The 27,514-nt window shown below is 30.7% G+C and overlaps 2 protein-coding genes across 3 annotated transcripts in view; one reads left to right on the top strand and one right to left on the bottom strand.

Annotated features, from left to right (window-relative positions):
- Positions 1-104: 104 nt before the first annotated feature.
- LOC134695937 (putative polypeptide N-acetylgalactosaminyltransferase 10) overlaps positions 105-27,514 on the bottom strand; it is a 29,268-nt gene continuing 1,858 nt past the window's right edge. The window contains exons 1-13 of one of the 2 annotated variants that reach the window (XM_063557430.1): positions 25,526-25,625; positions 19,051-19,250; positions 16,869-16,950; positions 16,320-16,464; positions 15,670-15,836; positions 14,642-14,842; positions 13,808-13,985; positions 12,946-13,063; positions 11,597-11,707; positions 10,486-10,707; positions 9,939-10,049; positions 8,627-8,770; positions 105-8,243 (exon numbers count right to left, since the gene is read on the bottom strand). In XM_063557430.1, the coding sequence (XP_063413500.1) occupies positions 8,079-8,243; positions 8,627-8,770; positions 9,939-10,049; positions 10,486-10,707; positions 11,597-11,707; positions 12,946-13,063; positions 13,808-13,985; positions 14,642-14,842; positions 15,670-15,836; positions 16,320-16,464; positions 16,869-16,950; positions 19,051-19,212 (1,806 nt within the window). In that variant the 5' untranslated portion in view covers positions 19,213-19,250; positions 25,526-25,625 and the 3' untranslated portion in view covers positions 105-8,078. Of the gene's footprint in view, positions 8,244-8,626; positions 8,771-9,938; positions 10,050-10,485; positions 10,708-11,596; positions 11,708-12,945; positions 13,064-13,807; positions 13,986-14,641; positions 14,843-15,669; positions 15,837-16,319; positions 16,465-16,868; positions 16,951-19,050; positions 19,251-25,525; positions 25,626-27,514 lie in introns of those variants that run through there. The other variant, XM_063557429.1, reaches the window with a different exon arrangement.
- Positions 21,922-22,272, top strand: LOC134697595 (platelet glycoprotein Ib alpha chain-like). The gene has a single exon (XM_063559879.1). It carries the CDS (start codon positions 21,922-21,924, stop codon positions 22,270-22,272), a length of 351 nt encoding a protein of 116 aa, XP_063415949.1.

The raw sequence follows: 27,514 nt of genomic DNA, 5'->3' as shown, positions 1-27,514 counted from the left end.
ATTTCTGTTTGGGATTTTCCTCTGAGTTCGTATTTTTGTGATTTTACTTTTTAGACTTGTAAGTAAATGTTGTTTATTTCACACAAATAAATAATAAAACAATGTCAAATGTAAATTTTAATCCCCACATTTTCCAGGAATCGTATTGAGATCAGTAATCATCTACAGATCAATAATCAGCATTTCTCATGTTGAACTAACAGATCAGTTTTTTATATTCTGTTGACGGATAAGTTTAAGTGCCAATCTACCTAAGAATCAGGCTGATGAGGCAGTTGTGAAAACATGACAAACAAAAGCCCACTCAAGTTGACATTAATTTATGTTTTTAAAATGTATAATGGTGCACGAATATGAAATTGGTTTCCTTGTCCCGTTCTGGTAATTCAAGCGATAATTTCGTTGAAATGCACTAGACTGTAACAATTAAGGGGAGCTCACTCTGTAATTTGATATCATTCTAACCAAAATGTATCCAATTTCTCAGCTAATCAGAGACACAGAAAAGAAAGACCTACCATTTCTAATTCATAACCTACAGGTCGAGAGTAACTTCAAAATAGGATGGTTAGGTCAGTGGTTTTTTTCCTTCCATGTTTTGTTTTTTTCCAAAATTGCCTGATTCTTACATAGACTAGCAGTTAATTTCAATCATGAGTCAATATTTTGAAACTATAAGCCATGGTATAAGTAAAGAAAATACTAGTATATTTTTTAAATATCTGTATTCAAAAGAACAACAGCTTACTGCAATTGGAATATACATGTATATATATACTACATATGTATCAACAGGTATTGCATAAACTTTAACAAACCTAAATAAATAAATATATAAAACAGTATTTTCACTTTTTTACTAAATACTTTTAGCTCATACAGTTAATTTGCAAGAACAAAATCTTTTACTTTACATCTTTTTATAATGTTACTAAAGTCTATAAAAAATCTTTTGACATCAAATGAAAAGAAGACATATATGGATACACAGTTTTAGAATTAATCAAATACTTCAAAATAGAGAAACAATTACAGTAGTCACAAAAAGAACTACCCTGAGAGTAAAAAAAAACTAAAGATTTTCTTTTTAGAATTCAACTTAACACATGTAACTGGTCAATGTGACACTACATCATACAAACAAAATTTACATATTAAACTACACCACTACCTGTGAACATTGAGAAACATAATTCAGTTATCTCCCTTTACATCTTCACCTAGTGATACAATTTGTTATTTCAGTTAAAAGGAGCAATTTATCTCCCTTCTTATAAGATTTATTCTTTCTGCTCTTTTCTTGATGAAGACATTCAATGTTTGAATATCGTAGAGGCAAATCTAGGAATTACATAGGAAGTATGCGACCCCTCCATGATTGCCAAAATAAATCTTGTTTCTCACAGTTTATATGCCTTAAATAAAGGTAAGAATCGTATACTGCTGTTCAATGGTCATAATTTGATTAAGCAAATACAAATTCCTGTAACAAACTAAAACAAAGGAAAACACATGAACTATAAGAGGAAACAACTGATAAAAAGAAAAACTAAACTAAACAAAACAAATGACAACATATACAGAAACACTGTAGATCATTTAAAACAACTGTTATTCTAATCATAAAATCATCCAATTTTGTTTTCTTTTGGCGGTATCCATTAGGTTTTATGAGTTACAACCATCCCTTTGAACATCTGTAATCTACTTTTGTATTTGGTTCTTTTTTTCTGTCTAGATCAGGCCTCACGGTCATAAAACTTTCGAGCATGATTTTTGTACTCAGACTCTAAAATCAACCAATCAAATTGCTGGATTTCATGTTTCGAGCAAGATTTTTGTGCTCCAAGCACTGAGCAAAGTTTTATGCCTTCAAGGCCAGGTCTTTATTTCACTTGTATCATCTCTGCTAGAAAGCTTTGTTAAGGGGAGATAACTTAAAAATGTCTTTCTTTATAACTAATAATTTATGGTGCATAAACAAATCAACACATCTATGAAACACATGCAACAATAACCTCTAAGCATGCCAACATGCAATAATAACCTCTAAGGATGCCAATCTGAACACCATCTTATTACAGAATGGCTCCATATTCTAGTCACAAACAAAATGTACATATATGCTCATAACAAAAACATTGGATACAAAATATTTAAAAAATCCATAATTTATGGCACTTTAGAAATTGAAATTAATATTCCATAAATTTCATATGCATGCATATTCAAAATTTAAACTAAAGAATAAAATACTCATTTCCAGAAAATATGTGTTATATTCTAAATTATTTTATATAGTAAACTTACAATAAATCATTCTCAGGTGGTAAACAATACCTAATTTATCAACATATAATCAAAAATAAATTTTGAAATAATTCCACAAAAGAAACATTATGAGAAAGATATACATGAAAAACATTTCATGAAATGCTATAAAATAATAAATTTATCTATGGCACAATACTTTTTAAATTGCTATCCTTCAACTTGACAGTTGTTTGAATATTTTCAACATATATTTGAAGCTTTTCTATTTTACATCAAGATCAATATGGCTTCTAGCAACAATTTAGTCATCTGCTATCGTGCTTTTATAAATGTACATTTAAAATGAGGGAAAAATAAACCTGACAACCATAACCATTCAATGTATGTTTGTTTTTTGCTTTCATTGAAAAATATAGCTGCACTTATAGAATTAATAAGACAAAAATTTCAATTGAGAATCAGACACAATAATACAGATAAACATTACATTTGCTAGTTGCATACAATTCCCATTAAAGAAAACTAAAAACATTATCTTTTTTCTCACTTGAGGTAGTTCATGCAACAACAAAATTAAATGATTTACACCAACATAACTGATTTTTGTGATCTAACTCAAAGGGACTTGGATAAAAATGAAGAGGTACATTCAATAGACATTTTCATGTGTTGATAGTTAATTTTTTAAAGTTTTAGCCTACAAGGAGATATTCTTTTCACATTTAAAAGAATTAGATAGAACTCTTTTAAAAGTACATATTTATAAATCTATGACAATACTATAAATTCAGAGATTTTTGCTATATTTTTATAATTTCGAAAGTTACAAGGACAAAATTTGCATGTACCATTTCTTGAAATAATTTTCTTTTAATTTCTAACAAAAATGGATATTTAAATGCATGCAAATTATCAAATTTACAATACAAGAGGTCATTCACATTTATGATAAAACCAATGCTGACCCTTCAGTTTGAGTAAACAGCTATATGGATTTTTAAAAAAAATCTTAAAAGTTATGATGAAACTTCCAGGCTGCACTGGTTCTAAATGAGTATTAACACAAAATGATAAGTATTATTTTTGAATGGGCTCTGACAGAAAGAACGTGAAATTGACATTTAGATATCTTAAATGGAACATGAAATAGCTACATGTATTATCATATCATTTGAAGCATAATTTACAATACTTATAGATCTTTCCATAAATAAAATCGTTTTTCATATAAAAGGTATAGAAGTATAAGTTTTGCTTGAAAGTACATAACTGCATTTGGAATATAATATCTTGGTAGGGACTTTATTAATTATCTTGACTTGGATGGAGAGTTATCTCATTGGCACTCATACCACATCTTCTTATATCTATATGTACACAATTCATGGGCAGGAAACAGAATCATTTCTATGGAATTTTTGTAAGCTAATGTGAAAGTTATATAATAATGCAAAAAGAAGACTTCTAACGAAAGCAAGAATGAAAAAAAATGTTTCTGTCCAACTTCCATACTTATAATAGAAATGTAATCTGATATGTAATCATACAATTTTCTTTGCAAACTTTTCGTTGTTAGAACCAACATTATCTGTGAATACTCTAGTGTTAAAATGTTATTATACACTGTTTTTATTTTTTCTATAGAAGAAAATCTAAAGTAAGTTCATATGTTTTTAAAAGACTGATAAGGACTTATTTGCATTAATTTCCACAAAGGCAAATCTTTACCATATAAAATTAGTATGAAATAAAAAAAATTGTAAACACACTACACAAAAGCTTTAGTTGATAATCATAGGTAAAAAAAAAAAAAAACACAAAAGAAACAAAAAGAAAAAATAGAAAAATTTCATAATACTATACATTAGAACATAAAAAGTAAAATTCAAAAAACCAAAAGACGAACAAATCAAAACATGAGGAATTACACACTATTGGTTTTTCAAAGTTAAAAATTCACACCTACAGAACAGAAGAGACAAAAATCACACGGAACAAGTATTTTGATTGTACTATGCAGAGAAAAGAACTTTTTTCCCACAGAAATAATTACGATGCTTAATGACAAATTAAATATAACAAGCAAATATGAGAGGACACACTGAAATTTTTTTCATGCTGCTGCATAATAGAACTGAATGATATGAAACTTTTTTTTGTCAAGATCCTGAACTATTTAAAATGAAAATTTAACATTGATTAATGAACCATGACATAAGATAAAAGTCAAGTGAACTAGGTCAGATGGACATGCACACCTCACACTGACTTTATGTATGATTAATGAACCATGACATAAGATAAAAGTAAAGTGAACTAGGTCAGATGGACATGCACACCTCACACTGACTTTATGTATGATTAATGAACCATGACATAAGATAAAAGTCAAGTGAACTAGGTCAGATGGACATGCACACCTCACACTGACTTTATGTATGATTAATGAACCATGACATAAGATAAAAGTCAAGTAAACTAGGTCAGATGGACATGCACACCTCACACTGATTTTATGTATGATTAATGAACCATGACATAAGATAAAAGTCAAGTGAACTAGGTCAGATGGACATGCACACCTCACACTGACTTTATGTATGATTAATGAACCATGACATAAGATAAAAGTCAAGTAAACTAGGTCAGATGGACATGCACACCTAACACTGACTTTATGTATGATTAATGAACCATGACATAAGATAAAAGTCAAGTGAACTAGGGCAGATGGACATGCACACCTCACACTGACTTTATGTATGATTAATGAACCATGACATAAGATAAAAGTCAAGTGAACTAGGTCAGATGGACATGCACACCTCACACTGATTTTATGTATTAAATAGTGCTGACCTTTTATTAACAATAATTGGGGGACAAAACATATAATTCTTAAACCTATACAAATCTGGCCTCACGGTCATAAAACCTTCGAGCATGATTTTTGTACTCAGACTCGAAAAATCTACCAATCAAATTGCTGGATTTCATGTTTCAAGCATGATTTTTGTGCTCAGAGCACTGAGCAAAGTTTTATGCCTTCAAGGCCAGATCACATAGTCACCGAACAGTGGACAAGGGATAGAAACTAAAGACGTATATAAATATGGACTATTCAGCTCCTTTACTCTCAATACGGATATTTTATGGAAAGCATACAAACTTAACTTTTCTTTTAGGATAGAAAACTTGTATATCATTTCTCCAATAAATGTTGCAGGTGAGACAATACAAAATAAGAAAATATACTGAGGAGCAAATATGATTACAAAATCGAATATTAACAAATAAGCTGCGTCAGATAGAAATCAAGCGTATGCAAGTTCATGTTCACATGTACATATATAAGCCATTTTTGGATTTTTGGACAATCAAATGCAAAATAAAAGATGAATTTGGATTTATTTAAAGGGTTCTTATAACAACTAAATTTTCAAATAGTTACAGACTTTGCATATAGATTTTGTCAAATTTCAACCTGAAATAAGTTCACAGATACAATAAGTTCAAAGATAAAATAAGTTCACAGATACAATAAGTTTACCGATGCAATAAGTTTACAGATAAAATAAGTTCACAGATACCATAAGTTCACAGATACAATAAGTTCACAGATACAATAAGTTCACAGTTACAATAAGTTCACAGATACAATAACTTCACAGATAAAATAAGTTCACAGATACAATAAGTTCACAGATAAAATAAGTTCACAGATACGTGTATTGATATTCATTTGTATAAGGTTGATTTTTATCCAAGGCAGCTTAAATCATGAAGTCATTTTATCAAAATATAAATTATGTAAATCTTCTTGGTCAAAAACCATATAACCATAACAATCTAAAATGATTTACCGGAAAAATAAAGGAATGTTTCAGTAGGAGTAAAAAATAACCAATTTTATTTTTTTTTTGGGGGGGAGGGGGGATAAGCAAGGAGAGGCCAAATTGTTGTAATTTCCTAGCTTTTTGTGACGATTATGATGTTATGCTTTTATCTAACTGAAAGTATGAAATTTCTTAAAACAAACTGAGATTTTTATTTTTTAATATAGGCAATACATAATTGTCACCGTCTTGCGTAGCATCCACATTCAAACAATTTGTGAAAAAAGCTTAAATAAGTAAACAAGTTATGTTTCTGCAGAAAAATAAACTCAGTTGTTAAATAGATGTCAATGTACTTTTGCTTCGTGACGGCAGTGAAGTTTAGTATTGCAATTATTGTTATAACTTAACATCAAAAATATTTCAACATATTTATATTGAATAGATAAAAAATATATATTTAAATAAAAATGCAACATACCAAAAGTCATTTAATATAAAGGCTTTTATCAAAAAACAAAAAAAAAAGATAGAAAAAAACCCAGAATATTTATACATTTTTTAATAATATGTATCCTTACAAATTAATTACCAAATTTATAAAAGAAGCTTTTCATAGCACCATATCTCTACAAAATAGAAAAAAAAGGAAAACAAAGTATTTTTAAGTATTACATGCTTTAAGTATTCTGATATCAGCAGTACACAGTGTATCAATACTAACAATGATAAATATAATGCTGAGTACAAAAGAAGTGTCAATCCTTTGTAAATTTTTAATCAGAAAATGTTTCAATATAATCTTCCTTTTCCAAAATAAGAAACACTTGCAAATATTTAATTTAATTTCTTAAACAAAATAAACCTGTTTTAATCTTAAAAGCAATACTTTTTTTTAAGAAAATCATCAGAAAGAACAAATAAATGACATTAAATAATAAAAGGTTTTTAATAGGTAGCTACAGGAATTTTACTTTTGAAGGACATTTGTTGAAATCTCAATTCAGTTTCAATAAGAACATAAATGTGTTTTGCTATTAAAGACTGCACATAAATATAAGGATATCAAAATGGATATTAGACAAATAATGAGACACTTGATGTATTTAAGTAGCTGTGAGCTGGAAACCTTCATTCACATGCATTTTTACCAATCTATGAATAGACATCTTTCGAGTTCGTTGCATTTCCATCAAAAACTTTGGTTTTAGTAAACGTCACTCGTGTGTTTAGGTGCGTTATGACTTCCGTTTAAATGTTGAGCGAGTGGTTAAAAAACTTTAAAGCTATATTGCACAAATTGTTCGGCAAATCAAATTCTCATAATTGACAATCTGCACCGCTGTCATTAGGGAATTGTGATTAAGTACCCACCGAACAAACTTAATTTCTAGTTAACCCTGCACAACGACGATCACTTAGACGCTTGATAAACATTTATAGTGCAGGGATACAGGTGAGCCCCTCTATCTAGTAAATGACGTCAGAAAGGCGCATATAATTAACGAGTTTTTTCCAGTGACGGATGAACTCGAAAGTGGTCTATTAGTTTCTTATTACAGCAAACACATAGTTATTCAATATTTACAACAATTCAGTCACACATGATAATTTCACAAACACACCAGCAGAAACTCTTAACACACGTCACATCACACTTCTTCATTTACACAGCATAGATCAAAACACCATCAACAAATTCCTTATTTTACTTAAACATACACAGTCACACATATGTGTGTATACCACTTTACTTTCAAAGGATAAAAATTGATGGAATGTATATTTATTTTAAAAATGTTCAAATAATAAATAAATCACATATAAAAAAACAACAATATACCATTAAAATTGCATACCTCATTTTTACAATACATTTGCTACAGACTTGCCTTTTCCCACTAAATATTTACACATGGTTTATGCACACCATTCATTTTACATAATCACCTATGAATTCCTCCTACATTAAGGTGCACCCCATTCCTGTTTAACTTTATCTTCTTCTATATGTTCTACTTTCCATTTCTGTGTATCTGACGACTGATCACATGGATTCATAAATAGTTCTTTATTACTTGGATCACAGTCTAAACACTGATTACTTATTGGATGATATATTTGTTTTGTGTCCTGAAAAAAAGGAGATATATTTTGTTGTAAAAAAATGGTAAATACTAAAGTTTGTATCAACATTGCTTTCAGCATGTTTTCCATTAATTGTTAACATTTCAAAGTTGGTTAAATAAATAGCTTATGAAAAGAGTTTAGCAGAAGAAAGAATAAAGATTTCTTTTTTAACAATATAAGATGAGTTACTTGAAAGATCTCAGTAAGTACCCTCAAAACTAACATCATAATCAATTTTGTTTCTGAAGTGTCTTTAAATGGAAATTTGGACCAAATGCCTAAAATTAAGAAACATGCATGGGCATTCATGTTACTATCAACAATTTGAATATCCATTGATGTTTATTTACTACATTAAGATAGTTTAAACAAGGAAATTGACTTACTATATTATATTTGAATCGTTGATTTCCCTTCATACCATGACAGTTATATAACAGTACTGGTGCTTTCCTTATAGACTGAGATACATCAAAACAAACAGATCTCCTTCCTGGACGAATGTCTTTATGCCAGGTTAACTCTATGTTCTGTAAAACAGTAAAATTAAAAAACATTTCATGTCATAAAATCTGAATTCAGCTTAAAATGACCCACTCCTGCACCCTAAAAAGTCATTAAAGGAGTAGGTTCAGTAAGACCCCTGTTTGGCCCCAAAATATAGCAGTTTTACAAAAGTGTTAAAATGTATACTTTTAGTTATTTATTGGACAGTAGGATGCTTCTGCTACATAAATATGGGCTGTTTTTGACAATACGATGTACATTTATTGAGTATAAGCACCATTAAATCATGCTAAATTACTGAAATCTTCACAATTCTAGCATTTTGGTTAAATTTTAGACGGTTTACGTGTGAAACGAAAGTGGCCGCATTCGTGTTCATCCAAAATATTTAAATGTAAGTTGTATTTGATGATAATACATAACATATATGAAGGTTGAGGATGAACATGGATGCGGCCACTTTCATTTTTGACAAAAAACATCTTAAAAATGACATTTTTCAGCATATTTGGTAGATTTTTCATATTTGAACTTCAATCGGAGCGTTTTTAATGACTAAATTAGTTAAAATCTTTCACATAAATTAATTGAATCAAATAAAATAGACACTTAAGTGTTTAAAAAGTTGTCAACATCTTTCATTAGATGAACCTAAAATTTGAGGCCAAAATCGGTCCTTACCGGACCTACTCCTTTAATTTTGTAAAAAAAATAATGAATATAAGTTTTAACGCATTTTTAATTTATTTTGAAATCGACATTCATCAATGAATAAAATAAACGACTTTGAAGGTTGAATAGAGTATTTTTTTCATTTACACTCAACATTAACAAATGATGCTTTTTCAGCACAGAAAACATGAATCAGTTGGATAATACTGGTGGTCAAAATTTAATTATTCCATTTGCTTAATTCTTCTGTTTGAAATACTAGGAAGATGCATATAATATGTTGATTTGATACTACAGTGTAACCTCTGTAATCCGCCACAATGGGGGACCAGAAAAAAATGTCGAACTAAACAGGGTGTCGGAATACTCAGTTTTTTTCTGAAAGAATATGCATATATTAGGACCAGGAAAATGTGTGGGTTAAAGCAGAATGTTGTAATACTCAGGTGTGTGATGAGACAGGTTACAACGTACTTTATAACCTCCATTTTGAAACAACAACTATCTAGTAAGTGTTACCTGTTCCCCTCCGGCATTTCCACCATCTTTAATACAAGGTTCTATTGTAAATCTTTCATTCTGTCCTTTAAATCGTGTATCTATACACATATTGGCTCCAACATTTCTGATCTGCAAATAAATTAACGATAATTAACTACCAAATTATGAGTAGAAAATTTATCATTTCTATTTGATTGTCATATGAATATGAATAGATAGAACAACACACATATTTCAAGAACAATTCCTGACCTACATATTCTCATATAGTTCTGCACACAATTTTTTCAAGGTCAATTCTAATTTTAAATTTTATTACAGAATCAAAGATTCAAACTGTTCCAGGTATCCGTAAAGGAATATCTATTAGTCCTGCCACATGTTTCCACCAGAAACATAACTATTTACAATACATTGATAACATGCCTTGGTTTTTAACAAATACTACATGACCTTTTACCACCTATGGCAAATACTGTAATACTTCATGAAGTACAAAATTCCAGAGTATGTTTTCCTTTTGGGACTACTATACGATGACAAAACCTTTTTTTAACAAGCTTACCTCGCCATTAGCAAAAGGAGGTGGTTCTACTGCAGGGTAATAGTCCTCTAAATCAAAGGCTACCTCCTTCATGAACCATTTAAATGGTTTACATTTGAGTTTCTGTCTGATTGCCTTCTGTTCTGTTAGATCTCCAGGGTCTATAGATTTATAATGGGGTCTATGATTGTATAAATAAGTGGCATACTCGTCCATCCATACCTCAGCAACTCTCTTATAATTCTAAAAATAAACCAAAATTGTTATGTCCTGTTATAGCTAATCTTCACTTCTCAACAGTACACAAATGTTAGTACTGAAATATAGAATAATCACGATTTAAATTTTGCCAGTGATTTAATTATTTGTAAACTCTTTGGAAGTCTCTCTTTAGTGTTCACAACTTTTCAAGATTCCCATGCAATTCAAATGTGATTTAATTTATCTGACACATTGAGATGCAGCTCTCTGGAAGTCTTAAATTTTTTAGAAAGTGTATGTTGTAAGGTTTTGGTCTCTATCAATGACGTCCATTAAGCAATACTTATTTAATTCTGTTTAGGCAGTTTTGTGTTCAAAACTTTTGGTTTTGAGCCTACCAAAGAAGAATATGATTTTATTAATGTCCTGGAACTTAATTTTACTGGACACAATTCTATTCTTATTATTCAGCATAGAATTGTCATGGTTTGATATATTAGTTTCATGACACATTCCTATAATTGGTGAAATAAAAACAAAATCCTGATGAAACATTGTATTGTTCCAGAGAAATTAGTTTTCTGCAAAATGTATTGCAGACTACTGTGGATTCATTTATTTTCGTTGGTATCAATTTACATGGATTAAGGAAATCTTTCACTTTCATGGATATTTGATTTCATTGTTTTGTCAATTTCAGCATACAAAAATTTTGGAAAATTTGTAATTCGTTGAACATTTTAAATCGTGGTTAAGCTGTAGCCACGAAACCCATGAAAATTAGTATCCAATGAATTATAATGAATCCACGGTAATATGTTTTTAAGACAACATTTTAAATCTTCTAATCAAAAATAAAATCATACATAAAACATGATATTTGCAAATTACATAAAAATTGAACATCAATTGTTGTGTATAAGAAACTCACTCTTCCAACAAAATCTCCCACTCCAGGATTAGCGAAAGGTGCAAATTTTCTGTAGATATGACCTATTCTGGAACAAGGGGCATCTATCATTTTACCTCCACATTGCCATATCTGAAATAAATAACCTTATTCTAACCTCTTTTTTTTTTTAAAGAAGAATGTGCAGCATTTTCCATTTTGTGATTGTTCAATAACATTTTGTTTCTTGATGTCATTTGGATTATTATACAATAAACTATATTTTTAATAAAAACAATCAAATTTAAATAATACATTATATAAAAAATTTGTAAGGGTTCCACGGAACCCAGTGTCTCGCCTACTTTGTTGTAATTCCCAGGCTCAACAAAAATGAGGAAAACAATCAATAAAAATATTCCTCTTGATACTATCTTTTGATTGTAAGAAGCTTCTGTCCAAGTTTAGTAAAAATCCAGGATAGCTTATGAATGGAATAAATGTTTTAAAAACTTTAACTCCAGACTGTATAAATGTAACTGGAAGAAAAACTAAGTCCATTTATAAGTAAAAAACAGAAAAAATGGAATTTTATTTTTGCAAACTTTACTTCTGGATACTATCTTATGATCATAAACAAGCTTCTGTCCAAGTTTGGTAGAAATCCAGTATAGTTTAAGAAAGATATTCAAATTTTAAAAACTTTAACCACAGAGTGAATGTAATGTTTCCCCGCAGAAAAACTAAGTACATTTATAAATTAAATTCAGAAAAAATGGAATATCATTTTTACAAAATTTACTTCTGGATACTATCTTATGATCATAAACAAGCTTCTGTCCAAGTTTGGTAGAAATCCAGTATAGTTTAAGAAAGATATTCAAATTTTAAAAACTTTAACCACAGAGTGAATGTAATGTTTCCCCGCAGAAAAAACTAAGTCCATTTATAAATAAAATACAGAAAAAATGGAATTTTATTTTTACAAAATTTACTTCTGGATACTATCTTATGATCATAAACAAGCTTCTGTCCATGTTTGGTAGAAATCCAGTGTAGTTTAAGAAAGTTATTAAATTTTCAAAAACTTTAACCACAGAGTGAATATTTGTGGACGCCGCCGACGACGACACCGACGACGACGGAATGTAGGATCGCTTAGTCTCGATTTTTCGACTAAAGTCGAAGGCTCGACAAAAACAGCTGAGGAAAAAAATAGCAGTTCAGTTTTAAACAGCAAAATGAAAGAGATAAATGTTTATGTTGAGAAGAAAAGAAATTGTAGAGTAAATTTTTGTTGATACCATTTGTTCTTAGTAAAAATAATTTCCAAATAACTAATGTTGCTAAGATTGTGGGAAACAGTCATAGTCATATCTTAATCCTGTTACCTTAAATGATAGTTCATATTGTTCTCCACCCCAGATGTCTAGTCCTGGGTCATAGCCACCCATCTCCCAGAACCACTTAGAACTAATAGCAAATAAACCGCCTGCCATTACTGGTGAACTGAAACAAAAATAAAACATAGAGATATCATAGCCACCCATCTCCCAGAACCACTTAGAACTTATAGCATATAAACCGCCTGCAATTACTGGTGAACTGAAACAAAAATAAAACATAGAGATATCTAGTCCTGGGTCATAGCCACCCATCTCCCAGAACCACTTAGAACTAATAGCAAACAAACCACATGCCATTCCTGGTGAACTGAAACAGAAATAAAACATAGAGATATCATAGCCACCCATCTCCCAGAACCACTTAGAACTAATAGCAAACAAACCCCCTCCCATTACTGGTGAACTGAAACAAACAAAAATTAAAAAATATAGAAATATTGATTCCATCAATCTCTGCACTATAAAATTAAAAATTCCCTAAAAATTCATGGGATTAATAATCGATTTATCATTTTATTAATTTTTAATTTATTCACATTTGAAGAAAGTCTCTTAGGTATTCAAGATCTCTTAGGTGTCAATCCTTGTTCCAAGTCAGCAGATGTTAATCCAGGATTTAAGACAAGGGGGCAGTCCTGAAAATCTAAAATTTGAGAAAAAAAAGTTGTAATGCAAAAAACAACCCAAGAAATTTCTTCAATTTTAGAGCCCCATTGTCAGTTACTGTGGATTCATTTATTTTCGTGGGTAACAATTTTTTGTGAAATGCTGAAAACTTGCATATTCATGGATATTTCAGATATACTAAACTATAACCAACCCCAAAAAACAATAAATGTTTGCTCACTTGAAAGGTTCAGCTGGCTGTTTTAGATCTTCTGGCCTTAAAGGTAATCTTTTGTAGAAGAATTCCCAATCAAACGCACCCCTAGCACCTTCATCCTGTGCTCTGTAGGCAAATGTTTCATAGTCTACCACATCAATAAATGGACATACTACAGTCTTATAATCTTCTTGTATTGGATCTGTGGAAAAGAAGATATAATATACATGTAAAAGGCTAAGATGTTCCACTTTTCAGTACTATAAATTCTATCATTCTTGAAGTAAATGTGTTTTAAATTTTTTACAGTAAATTGGAAAATATTAAATTGAATGCGATATATGAATATGGTTAATAATATTTTCTGTACATTTTTGGGACAGAGAGTGTTTTGTCAATTATAATGTGATTTTTATTTTTTGGTAAATAATGATTTTGTAGGAATGATTTCAATTAATTTTGGATATTTTGCAGTTAACTATACTGGTAAGAAACACTCGACTTCCTAACCGTTACGTTTTTTCGTTAAACTCTGAAGTCTGCACATTAATTAGTAGAGCATTACAATTGCTAAGATACCCAAAGAATCTTTTTTCAACTGGTTTTAAGTTTGTTCTTATATCCTGATGTTACATCACTGTCCTATATTGAGGAAATTATCATTGGAGATTTGGAAACAATAGTATTATGTTTTAAGGGTGCAGATAAAAACATCTTTTGTAACAAAGGTATTTTAGTAAATATGTACAGATAAACAAATAGAGCAGGTGACGAATTGAGGAAGACTTTAGAGTAAAAGTCTTAAATGACACCAGCATTACTCATAAAAATTTAAGCACAATAAAATTGGTAACTTACCAAGAAGAGGAGGTAACCAGTTGACATTAGTTTCACAATGAGAGTCTAGGAAGATGAGTACATCCCCTGTAGCAGCTTTAGCACCCAGTAACCTTGTTCTTATCAATCCTTCACGTTTCTTTGCTCTAACAACTTTTACAATGGTGGAAAAGTCTTTGAATTCTGCAGCAACATAATCGTCTAACTTCTGTTTCAGAAACTCTAAAAATAGATCTCTTTTGTTTTCATGGTTTTTCAAATGAAAACATGTATTGAAAGTTTTAATGAAAAATTTAAATTGATGACTTGAAGATTGGAGGTTGGTTGCTGAATGGTTGAACAGTTTGACTTATTTGTCTTTTCTTTTTATCATGTTAATGATGGATGGATGTTCAACATCTAGTGGCAAATTAAATGCATATTCTGGACGAGACATGTAAATGGAATATGCATATGAATCCTGCATTGTACATGGTTGTTGAAGCAGACTTTACAGCTTGCCAAATCTCACACGTGCATGAGATCTGTACTTAAGTAGTGTCTATCAGTTGTTGGGATTTATAGGTACTAAGCCACAACCACTCTCCGTTTTTGTTATATGTATTTCTATTTGTATCCATCTAATGAGTTAAACCTTATATAATTTTCATAATTAGTTCTTTTGTTGTACTGTTACACCACCCAGGTTAAGGATGGGGAGGGTGCTGGCTAACATTTTGTATGTGCATGTCACAAGTCAGGAAACTGTAATTCAGAGGTATTCATTCGTTACTGTGTTACATATTTATTTTTAAGTAAACCATAAGTTCTCTTGTTATATTTGTTTAACATTGGTCATTTTGATGCCTTTGATAGCTGACTATGACTTAATGGCATGGCACATTGTTGATTGCCATTCAGTGACCGATAGTTGTTAATTTATGTGTCATTTGGTCACCTGTGAATAGGTGTATCATTGGCAATCATATCACATCTTCTTTTTTCTATGATAATTTGTTCTGCAATAACTTTTAGGGTAATATATATTAATACAGACATTAGTAACAAACCTTTACTGCTAAAATCGTCCACCAATATGACCTCTTTGAGAAGCCCTGGTGGTGATCTCTCCACAGCGCTCCATGCAGTCCTCAGTAATGTGGTCCAGTGCTCGTTATGGAAAGGGACTATTACACTGGCTGTTGGTAGTTTATTCCAGTACTTCTTATTTTTACAACTATAAGGTAACAAAAAATCAAAAATACACTTAATAATTCATTTATTTGATCCAAACATGCTCAATCTTTTTTCTCTGCAAAAATTAATGTCTTAACTTAGTCAGATATATATGAGTTTACAATTGTTCAAATTTTGTAATTATTGCTCTGGCTTTTGTTTTATCCATTTATTTTAAGTATGAATGGATTATGGTACAATTTTCCTTCTGATTCTAAGCCTGCCATAGGGTCAATATTCTTACAACATTAAATACAAGTACTAATTAAAGACTCATATTTGGATGATGAGTACTGTTTTAAGATTTGTACATAGAAGTTCACAGAAGCATTTTTGCTGGTAAAATGTGCATCTATCTTAAAGTATCTTCATATTGGATAAAATTTGGTAATAAAATTTAAGTTTTGGAAATGTTTAATCTTAAAATATCTTACATTAGTGTATGATTTTTGTAAATTTTCTATGAACAGAAGTAAAACCTTACTCAGGATGTCTAATGTCTTTCATAGACCGATGCAGGGAGATTTTATCACTGGCAAAGGCATTAAAACCATTCACTTTATATAAGTCTGCTTTTTTCTTCTCATCTGCAGCATCCAAAATGATAGACTGTCCCTGTTCACCAGGACCTACAAACACAGAGCTTTATCAATTTCAAACATTCAAAGACAATTGTCCCTGCTCACCAGGACCTACAAACGCAGAGCTTTATCAATTTCAAACATTCAAAGACAATGTATTTTTTTCTATTGAAGATCTTTCATTTTTTGTAGTAAACAATTTTTATTAACATGATTAAAGCACACACCCTTTTTCATTATGGCAAAACCACAAAAGTAAATCATGTTAATATAACAAAACATTACAATGATGCAATTAAAAGTTGCAAAATCCAGATGATATACTATTTTCACAAAGTAAAATATATTCACAGGGTTTATTTTCTGCATTTTTTTTTAATATAAGTTTGCAGCATTTTTTTTAACAATTTCATCCTTATTGCAAAATAAGCAATCATAAATATTATACTAACCTGTTCTTTGTTTTTCTTCTGCTATCTGTTTATAATTATGCCAATCTATTTTTTTCATGTCTCCATCACTAATGATCATTGCCTACAATCATGACAATACAAAATATCTGATAAAGATTTTAAAAAATATTTTTTAGAAAGCATATCTAACTTGTAGTTGTAATCATTGTTCTTTTCAGTTTCCATGTAAGAAAATTCTGCTGTAAAGTTTACCCAATATTCTTAAGTTTTTCTCCCCTCACACCCCCCTACAATGGTACTTCAAAACTTCATGGTATAAAATCACAAAACATCTATACATCTTAGTTTTGAAAATAAGAAGTAACTTGTCAATCATTTAATATGTAAAAGAGTAGAGAAAGTACTTTACAAATAAAAATTGGAAATGTGTTAAAAAAAAATCAACATTTTGCCCTTTTCTATTTGGGGCATAAAAAAAAGAAAATTTTCAGGACATATCAGTAGATTATTCCAATACTAAGCAATATTGTCAAATTGTAAGACAAATGAATCTATACATGAAGTGCTATTCAGGAAACTTTTATTCTGATCTGTCATAGCATTACATATTATTATACTTTCATTAAAATGCCATATTTTGATTGGCTAATACGAGGGTGTTAATTTACTCAATCACATGGCTGAGCAGATTACATTTTTTTTAAATGAAAGGGTGATAGAGCAGATTGGTACCCCTCAAAAAGCATTGTCAACCTTGGCTTAGCCGCGGTTGACAATGTTTTCTCAGGGTAACAATCTGCTCTATCACCCTCTTAGCCATGTGTTATTTATATAATGTCACCTTCCAACCACTCATAAAACGTCTATACACTACCTCTACTCCTCATAAAACGTCTATACACTCCCTCTACTCCTCATAAAACGTCTATACACTACCTCTACTCATCATAAAACGTCTATACACTACCATTACTCCTCATAAAACGTCTATACACTACCTCTACTCATCATAAAACGTCTATACACTACCTCTACTCCTCATTAAACGTCTAAACACTACCTCTACTCCTCATAAAACGTCTATACACTACCTCTATTCATCATAAAACGTCTATACACTACCTCTACTCCTCATAAAACGTCTAAACACTACCCCTACTCCTCATAAAACCTCTATACACTACCTCTACTCCTCATAAAACTTCTATACACTACCTCTACTCCTCATAAACCGTCTATACACTCCCTCTACTCCTCATAAAAACCTCTATACACTACCTCTACTCCTCATAAAACCTCTATACACTACCTCTACTCCTCATAAAACTTCTATACACTACCTCTACTCCTCATAAAACTTCTATAGACTACCTCTACTCCTCATAAAACGTCTATACACTACCTCTACTCCTCATAAAACGTCTATACACTACCTCTACTCATCATAAAACGTCTATACACTACCATTACTCCTCATAAAACGTCTATACACTACCTCTACTCCTCATAAAACGTCTATACACTACCTCTACTCATCATAAAACGTCTATACACTACCATTACTCCTCATAAAACTTCTATACACTACCTCTACTCCTCATAAAACTTCTATAGACTACCTCTACTCCTCATAAAACGTCTAAACACTACCTCTACTCATCATAAAACGTCTATACACTACCTCTACTCATCATAAAACGTCTATACACTACCTCTACTCCTCATAAAACGTCTAAACACTACCTCTACTCCTCATAAAACGTCTATACACTACCTCTACTCCTCATAAAACATCTATACACTACCTCTACTCCTCATAAAACGTCTAAACACTACCCCTACTCCACATAAAACCTCTATACACTACCTCTACTCCTCATAAAACTTCTATACACTACCTCTACTCCTCATAAAACGTCTATACACTCCCTCTACTCCTCATAAAACCTCTATACACTACCTCTACTCCTCATAAAACGTCTATACACTACCTCTACTCCTCATAAAACCTCTATTCACTACCTCTACTCCTCATAAAACTTCTATACACTACCTTTTCTCCTCATAAAACGTCTATACACTACCTCTACTCCTCATAAAACCTCTATACACTACCTCTACTCCTCATAAAATTTCTATACACTACCTCTACTCCTCATAAAACTTCTATACACTACCTCTACTCCTCATAAAACGTCTATACACTACCTCTACTCCTTACCCGTTTGTTTCCAGCACCACCTCCTCCTCCTTCATGAGGAAACTTGCTTTCAACATATACATCCTGTGCCCCTCCATGACCCCCTGTGAAATATTTGATGGCCATAATACATAGTACAGCTGCTACTAAAAACTTGAGTAAGGTCACTGTATTCCTCCTCATGATGACAAGTCAGCAACTATACCATTGGTTTGCACCTCCTGAAAAATCAAATCTAGTGTTTAGCATATTCAGAAGTACTATTGATATTTTTCAACATAACCCCTCATGACAGCCTTTGACTAAATCATTTTGACTGACACGCCCAAAATTCCAGTCTTTCAGAATTTCTTATTTGGCTTATGATGCCACTTTTCTTGGAAACCTTATTGGCCAGGCAAAATTTTTACTGGCCTTTGCCATATGTCTTGTGATTAATTGTTAAGACTGACCTATATTATAACATGTATTGCAATTGCCCTGTTGAGTTTTGATATCAGTGTGCTTTGTCAATTTTGACCTGGCCTGCTCCACTACTTGGGTAAATAATGACTTCCTCCTGGAATTCAGGATAAATGATATTTGGTCATGTTGGTCCAGGATTCTGTTAAGGACCAGGATATTATGACCATGATCAATGATGATAAAATATTAATATCTTGTGCTAAAAATTTCTAAACTGAAAAGTTTAAGTCATAGAGGTACACTTTTCTGCACATATTTTGAGAATTCATACCAAAATTAACTCTGTGTCAAATCAAATCATTAAGGTTTTTAAAAAAAAAACCATGACTTAATGAGATGAATGCCTTTCCATTAAATATAAACATAGGAAAGGGAGAATTCTTTAGTTCAAATAAAATTGGTTTTAAAAATGCAAATGATGACAGACAATTTGACCAGTACTTGCCTGATATTGTTTGGACCAATATTAAAATTGTTTGATGTTGCCAAATTTGGGGTTGCATTAATATTGTAAATCAAGAATAGGTAAATTTTAAAGAGATGTGAAACTCTGATCCTCCATTGCAGACTGCTCAAATAACAAATAAAAACAAAAGTATATAGGTATGTGTCCACAGGACACAATGCTTCAATCAAACTATAACTTTTTCATGTTCTCAATGAACATGGGATGAATTTCAAAAATCATTTTAATAACATCAATTTGCCATATATATATATAGATTCTTACATTGACACCAGTGGATTATCGGATTTATCCAATCGAGATCTAGTTAAATTATCAATTTTAAAGTCCGAGCTGCCTCGGCGAGGACTTTAAAATTTATAATTTAACTATCGAGATTGGATAAATCCGATAATCCACGAGTAACTATGCAAGAATCTGTTTCTCTAATGATTAAAAAGACATTTTCTTTTTTTGCTAACCGAAAAATCCCTTCGAGTGCCTTTCACATTGCACGAAGTTGTCAATTTCATTAACACCTGTTATCAAATTTTGATTCATCCAGTTAGCTAAAAAGTTCATGACCCTTAAAATCATCCAATGATCTTTTGAGATCACCAGCAACCACACGTTGATTAAATTTTTTTATACAATGGGTTCGCAAAGGGATAAATTTCCATAGAATTAGAGAAACATATATTTTAAACAGTTAAAATCATAATGAACATGTGTATAAGTTTATACTCAAACTGTTGGCACAAAAAAGAGAGGCTATGTGTACAGTTAAAGTTTTCATGATTATTTAAAGATGTTTTTATGACTATACATACAGCTGTGACCAAAATATTGACATATATATACAAACTTGATAAACTCATGATATATGATATAAGCTTATATATTTTTTTATCCTCCTACGACAGACAATTCTTTATAAACCTATTAAGAAATTTATTCATAAGACAATTCCCCAAAACATGTGTTTCATGATCCATTTGAAAGTATTGACTAAAATATGTAATAAATAGATCATATTTATGTTGAAATGTCTATACATCATGTACATGTCTCTGAGTACTCAATAATTTAAACAAATTTTATAGATTTGTTAATTTTTACTGATAACTATTGATTTGTAAAGATGAAGGGTCTTATCAAGGGGGTATGGGATAATCATAATTATGCATCCAGTTTGCTACATGTATGAATACCCTTTCAGTTGAAATTTAAATCTTATTGCATTTCATCTACAAATTAATCTGTAAAACATGTACATATTTCCATAATTCGCAGGGCCTTTTCAAGGGTTGGGTTTGAACAAAATAATTAGTTTTCAAAGTTTCTGTGAATTCCAATTTTTTTGGAAATTTGATTTTGAATCATTTCTCAAGTTTATTAATTTTAAAACTAATGATCTGTCAAAATATGACTAAAATATAATCATTTAACATAATGTTTAAGGTTATAATTTGAGAATCTAATTTAAGATAGGTTGTTAAATTTTGTGAAGTTTCATTGAACATGTTAAATTTTGAAGTCAACTTAACTACATATCATGCATATATACTGCACATTGAAAGTTAGTGAAAGAACATATTCACTTGCCAAGGGTTTCAATCCAGAAGAGGGGCTGAATCCTATAAACCCTCTGCTAGGAAAGATGCTGAAAAAACCAGGGTATTAAATACATGTATATATACAGTGTTCATCTGCTTTTGTTGTTAATTTTTTACACTCGACCAATTTTAGCTTAGATATTTAGAACCACTTTCTTATGAAATTAGGAAGTTATCAACGAGAACTGTAAATGCAGTGGTTGTAAAACAGTAATAAATCAGGTCATTGGTGATGCACCAACTACTAAACCAATGATTACCATGATGACAATAAACAACAAACAGCATCAACTACTGAACCAATGATTACCAGGATGACAATAAACAACAAACAGCACCAACTACTATACTGAACCAATGATTACCATGATAACAGATGCACCAACTACTGAACCAATGATTGCCATGATAACAGATGCACCAACTACTGAACCAATGATTACCATGATAACAGATGCACCAACTACTGAACCAATGATTACCATGATAACAGATGCACCAACTACTGAACCAATGATTGCCATGATAACAGATGCACCAACTACTGAACCAATGATTGCCATGATAACAGATGCACCAACTACTGAACCAATGATTACCATGATAACAGATGCACCAACTACTGAACCAATGATTGCCATGATAACAGATGCACCAACTACTGAACCAATGATTACCATGATAACAGATGCACCAACTACTATACTGAACCAATGATTACCATGATAACAGATGCACCAACTACTGAACCAATGATTGCTATGATAACAGATGCACCAACTACTGAACCAATGATTACCATGATAACAGATGCACCAACTACTGAACCAATGATTACCATGATCACAATAAACAACAAACAGCTATATCAAAACAGTTCTAAACAAGTGAATCTGTGAGCTACTGCTCACTGATGATACCCCTGCCCACTTAAACTATAAGCTAAACAGGAAGTTGTTTAGTGAGGAATCTGAAAACCCATCAAACAGTATAGCTTACTCATATAAATCCTACAACCAATTTTCAGAAATCCTTGTAATGTACTTTCTGAGAAATTTAGAAATGAAAATATCCATGGGACAGACGGACTGATGAACATGACAAACAGACATACGGAAGGCAGACAGTGGTAAAACATTATACTCCCATTTTTTTAATGAAAAGGGGTATAATAAATAATACAACAGTATACCCGCGCTATTTTCATTAAAAGGGGTATAATAATACAACAGTATACCCGTGCTATTTTAATTAAAATGGGTATAATAATACAACAGGATACTCTCACTATTCTAAAGGTGGGGTATAAAAATGTAACACACTATCCTCTATAGTCACTAAAAGTCAGTGACATTAAGAATTGGCTAAAACAAAGAGTTCAAGAACCTGAAACAGAGGCAGGATATAAACTGTTACAGAAGTGATAATAAGCTAAGATAGATGTTTAAGAAAGGGGAGCCTGGAGACTATATATGTCATGTTCATGTAATACTAATTTACTTGACATATAGCATTCACTGACCCAGAAAAGATAAGATTAACTTATATGAAAGATGTTATCATATATGGTCAGTTACCTTTACAATTACTGAATTTACCCCAAGGTTTTTAATTGTAGCCCTACAGTTAATTTTTTTTTTTTAGCCCTTTTACAATTCACAGGAAAATTGTGAACAAATCTTAGAAAATTTAATCACAAACATATTTTACATCTGAAATATCAAATTATAATCTCTTTACCTCATGCAGATGTAATGATATACAGTAAATGTACATCATGTGAATATGAAATTATAGCAGACCTAATTATTCATGGGTACCTTAAAAGGCAGGTTCATAGGACACAAATGTTTTTAATACATTGATTTGTAAGATTTTAAGGTACATTGTTTCACCTGATTGAGTTTGGAAGTTAACCTTTAAATAACATAAAGTTTTCTGTGGTATCATTTTATTCACTATGCATCCTAGATATAAATCTTTTCACTAATAATCTGATTACATCAAGGATGAACAATTTCTTCATTGTCAGAATGTTTCTCTACAGAAAAGATTTATTCTAAAATATTATGTATTATTAGAAATATTATGATAATTTGAACTACATTTGCATGATGTAGATGACCAAGTTTAGGGGCAGATCTAGACATTTTTAAAAAGGGGGGATCCCAACCAAGGACAAAGGGAGGGTTCTAACTATATGTCCCCATTTAACAGTCAGGGATATAACTCTATAGGGTTATTACAGGAAAATAACATACATTTGTTATTGTGGACTAAAAAATCAAAGAACTGTGATAACATATGTATGTTACATGTTTCAAAGGAACAATATACATCATTAGTTTAGATAAAATGTATATAAGTTCTATTGATATTACATTTTTCTATATGTATACTAACTATTTAAAGATATAACAGTTCATAGTTTGCAAATTTTGCATAGTACACCTATATGTTATTACAGAAAAAATATGCCTGTAATAACTAAAGGGTGTTATCACAGCTTCTCTAAATCACTTCAAAGCATTTGCTCAGACATACATCATGCTTAATTACAATGAAGTTTAATTTATTGTAAGAAATAATGACCAGAGCATGTAATGAGGTTCTGCGCATGTTTCTCAGTAATTCCCAAGTGTCTTATATAATAAGTTACATTCCTTTAATAACTGAGCCTTGTTATCACAGCTAAGTTTATCCCTTAATAGCCTCGACTCATTGATTTACCATGGTCCATCAAAAATGTATTAATTTAATTAAAAAATTAGTTATCAAGACTATGCATTTAGTTTCTGAGCAAAGTCTCAAGAGTTCCCTAGAGCCCACTATAAATGAAATAATTTTAAAAATAACAAGCATATGTTATAACAGATCTAGAAAATTTAAGGTGGAAGTATCTGTAATAACACATGCAAGTTATTTCCTGGAATAACCCTATAGAGTTATATCTCTGACTGTTTAAATGCCTTGATCGTCAAAAAAAGGAAAGGGTTCCAATCCCGAGAACCCCCTAGATCCACCACTGCTATTTGAGTGACCTAATGATCCTGTCCGTAGGCACATTGGAATATATACAAAGATTATGTCTGAATGCAAATCTTTAATAGTTTCTGTGTATTTAATGTATTTATTGACATTGGTTCTCAAGAATTGTGTAGAATTAGAGCTTGACTTGCATGGGATAGAAACTTTTGTTTTTGTTGTTGGACCATACCTATACATATTGACCCAAAGGCCTTTTTGATTTTTTTGTGTTGTTTGGTTTCAGCCTCATATAGAGAAATGTACATACATGTACCACACATGTATATCCCTTTTGTAAGATACATGATTCCCCCCCCCCCCCCCCCCCCCCCAAATTTTTAAGCATGTTTAGGTGCAAAGATAAAATATTGTATTTTTTTAACATTTTTCTTGATGAAACGTTAACATGCGAAATGTTTATATTTTTGGTCCAATCACAGCTTTGGGATTCGTTTTGTGTTATTTCTTTCTTTGTCAACTAAAATAATGTATAGTCCAGAGAAGTAGACAGAGTTATCAATACAATCATTTTATTATAAAACTAATGAAAGTTTTAAAAATTTAAGCATTGTTAAGTTATAATATGTAAATGATGTTCATGTAAATTAAATAATCAATCTGGGCTGCTATAATTTAAAACGTTATCACCAGTTGGTTATAGTCAAGAAGTTTTAAAACAAATTACAAATAATTGAACATATGCTTTCAAATTAGCCACAAATTAGTTTAAACATGTATTTATATTTGTTATTTAAATTATGGAATACATTTCTAATCCAGTTAGTACAAATTCCTTTCTTACTGTTGTTAGACAAGTTATATTTTATGTACCTGTTTTTAAATACAAAATGAAATATATCTATGAATAATAAATAGAATAAAATCTCAAAATGATATTTAATTGATACTACAGTTTAAAATGATGAACATGTAAGTTTCTAACCTGTAAAAATCTGAATTAAATAAGTGGTTGTTTTATTCCCAATAGTCTATATATATTATGAATCATGTTTAAGCTGGAGGGTGACAATATAACATGTAACTCTCATTATATAGAAAAGATGCACTTTCTTTTGAAACAAGAAAATAAATTATATGTACAAATACAATACTTATAAATGCTTAATCATGTTTTAGATTCTGAATATAAATTAAAGAATATATAATCATAATATTTATATGACCAAATTATTACATCTACATATATGTCATGTATGTATCATGTAATAGATTATTGTGTTTTCTACACATTGATATTTTATGATATATATAGAAAGAAAACTGATTATATGTTTATTGTTCTATTAATGGTCTTTTAAAATCCCCCTCCATACAAAGACAGTTTTATGCTTGAAGAAAGCAAGCTTGATAAGGTCTCCTCTCACATTGTGACATTGCTGATAATTAATGCCTTCTCTCGTCTCAAAGCAGTATTACAAGAACAAATGTATTACGAAGCAACTGAGCAGGGTGTTATAGATGGAGGGAAGGATGATAAATGTATAACTAAACATTGTATAATATTACAGCTGAGAAAAATACATTTCTATTATTGACATGACACACATGTTTGCAACTGAATTTTCTATTTTTCAATATTTAATTCTTGACTACAGTAAAAGTAAACGTGTTAAAAGGAAACAGTACTTTAACAGCTTCAAATGTAATACATATTACAAGCAACTGTAAAGCTAATTTATCAATATTGACCACTGAAAATTATTCATATTGTCATGATTGTGTTTCTTAAAAAAAGATTCACAAATTGTCATGATTGTATTTCTTAAAAAAAGATTCACATAAGAATCTGTTGTTATTCTGAAATTAATATTCATTTTAAAAAAGAACAATAACATTCGAGATGACACAAGTTTCCACAATAAAGTGCACTAGCAAATAAAAGAAAACTTGATAGCAATCATGGTAATCGTGTTTTCTTGATCATAGCGAAATAATGTAATTATGAGCATGGTAAGTCATGTAAGTATTGAATGCTTTTTTTTAGTAATTTAAAAAAATGTGTTTATAGAGTTGTAAAAGCATTGACCATGTTGACCTAGTACACATTTATAGAATGAAGTGCTTCATTCTTCATACAAAATGTACAAACTTAAAGTTACTTAGTTCAATGCATTTACACACCAATGAACAAATGATTAATTTACAAAAAGAAGCATTCAATTCTTAACAAAAGTAAAAAATTTGTAAGGGTTCCGCGGAACCTAGTGTCTCGCCTACTTTTGCTGTAAATCGCATGCTCAACAAAAATGAGGGAAAAAAATCAATAAAAATATTCCTCTTGATACAATCTTTTGATTGTAAGAAGCTACTGTCCAAGTTTGGTAAAAATCCAGCATAGTTTATGAATCTAATAAATGCTTTAAAAACTTTAACTGCAGACTTTGCAAGTCTGTATGTTAACTGAAAGAAAATTTAAGTCCATTTAAAAGTAAAATACGGAAAAAGAGGATTTTTTTTTTCTTCAAAATTTACTTCTGGATTCTATCTTATGATCATAAAAAAGCTTCTGTCCAATTTTGGTACAAACCCAGGATAGTTTAAGAAAGTTATTAAAATTTTAAAAACTTTAACCACAGAGTGAATATAATGTTTCCCTGCAGAAAAACTAAGTCCATTAAAAAGTAAAATATCGAAAAAATGGATTTATTTTTTTACAAAATTTACTTCTGGATACTATCTTATGATCATAAACAAGCTTCTGTCCAAGTTTGGTACAAACCCAGAATAGTTTAAGAAAGTTATAAAAATTCTAAAAACTTTGACCACAGAGTGAATGTAATGTTTCCCCGCAGAAAAACTAAGTCCATTTACAAGTAAAATATGGATTTATTTTTTTACAAAATTTACTTCTGGATACTATCTTATGATCATAAACAAGCTTCTGTCCAAGTTTGGTACAAACCCAGAAGAG

This window comes from Mytilus trossulus, chromosome 14 (genome assembly GCF_036588685.1).
Source record: "Mytilus trossulus isolate FHL-02 chromosome 14, PNRI_Mtr1.1.1.hap1, whole genome shotgun sequence".
NCBI lineage: Eukaryota > Metazoa > Mollusca > Bivalvia > Mytilida > Mytilidae > Mytilus > Mytilus trossulus.
The sequence above is the reverse complement of the archived record's forward strand: the minus strand, read 5'-3'. Positions and strand labels throughout refer to the sequence as shown.

Bases quoted from the DNA above. Each gene is read 5' to 3' on its own strand.
- LOC134697595 (XM_063559879.1), top strand. From the start codon at position 21,922: ATGATAACAGATGCACCAACTACTGAACCAATGATTGCCATGATAACA.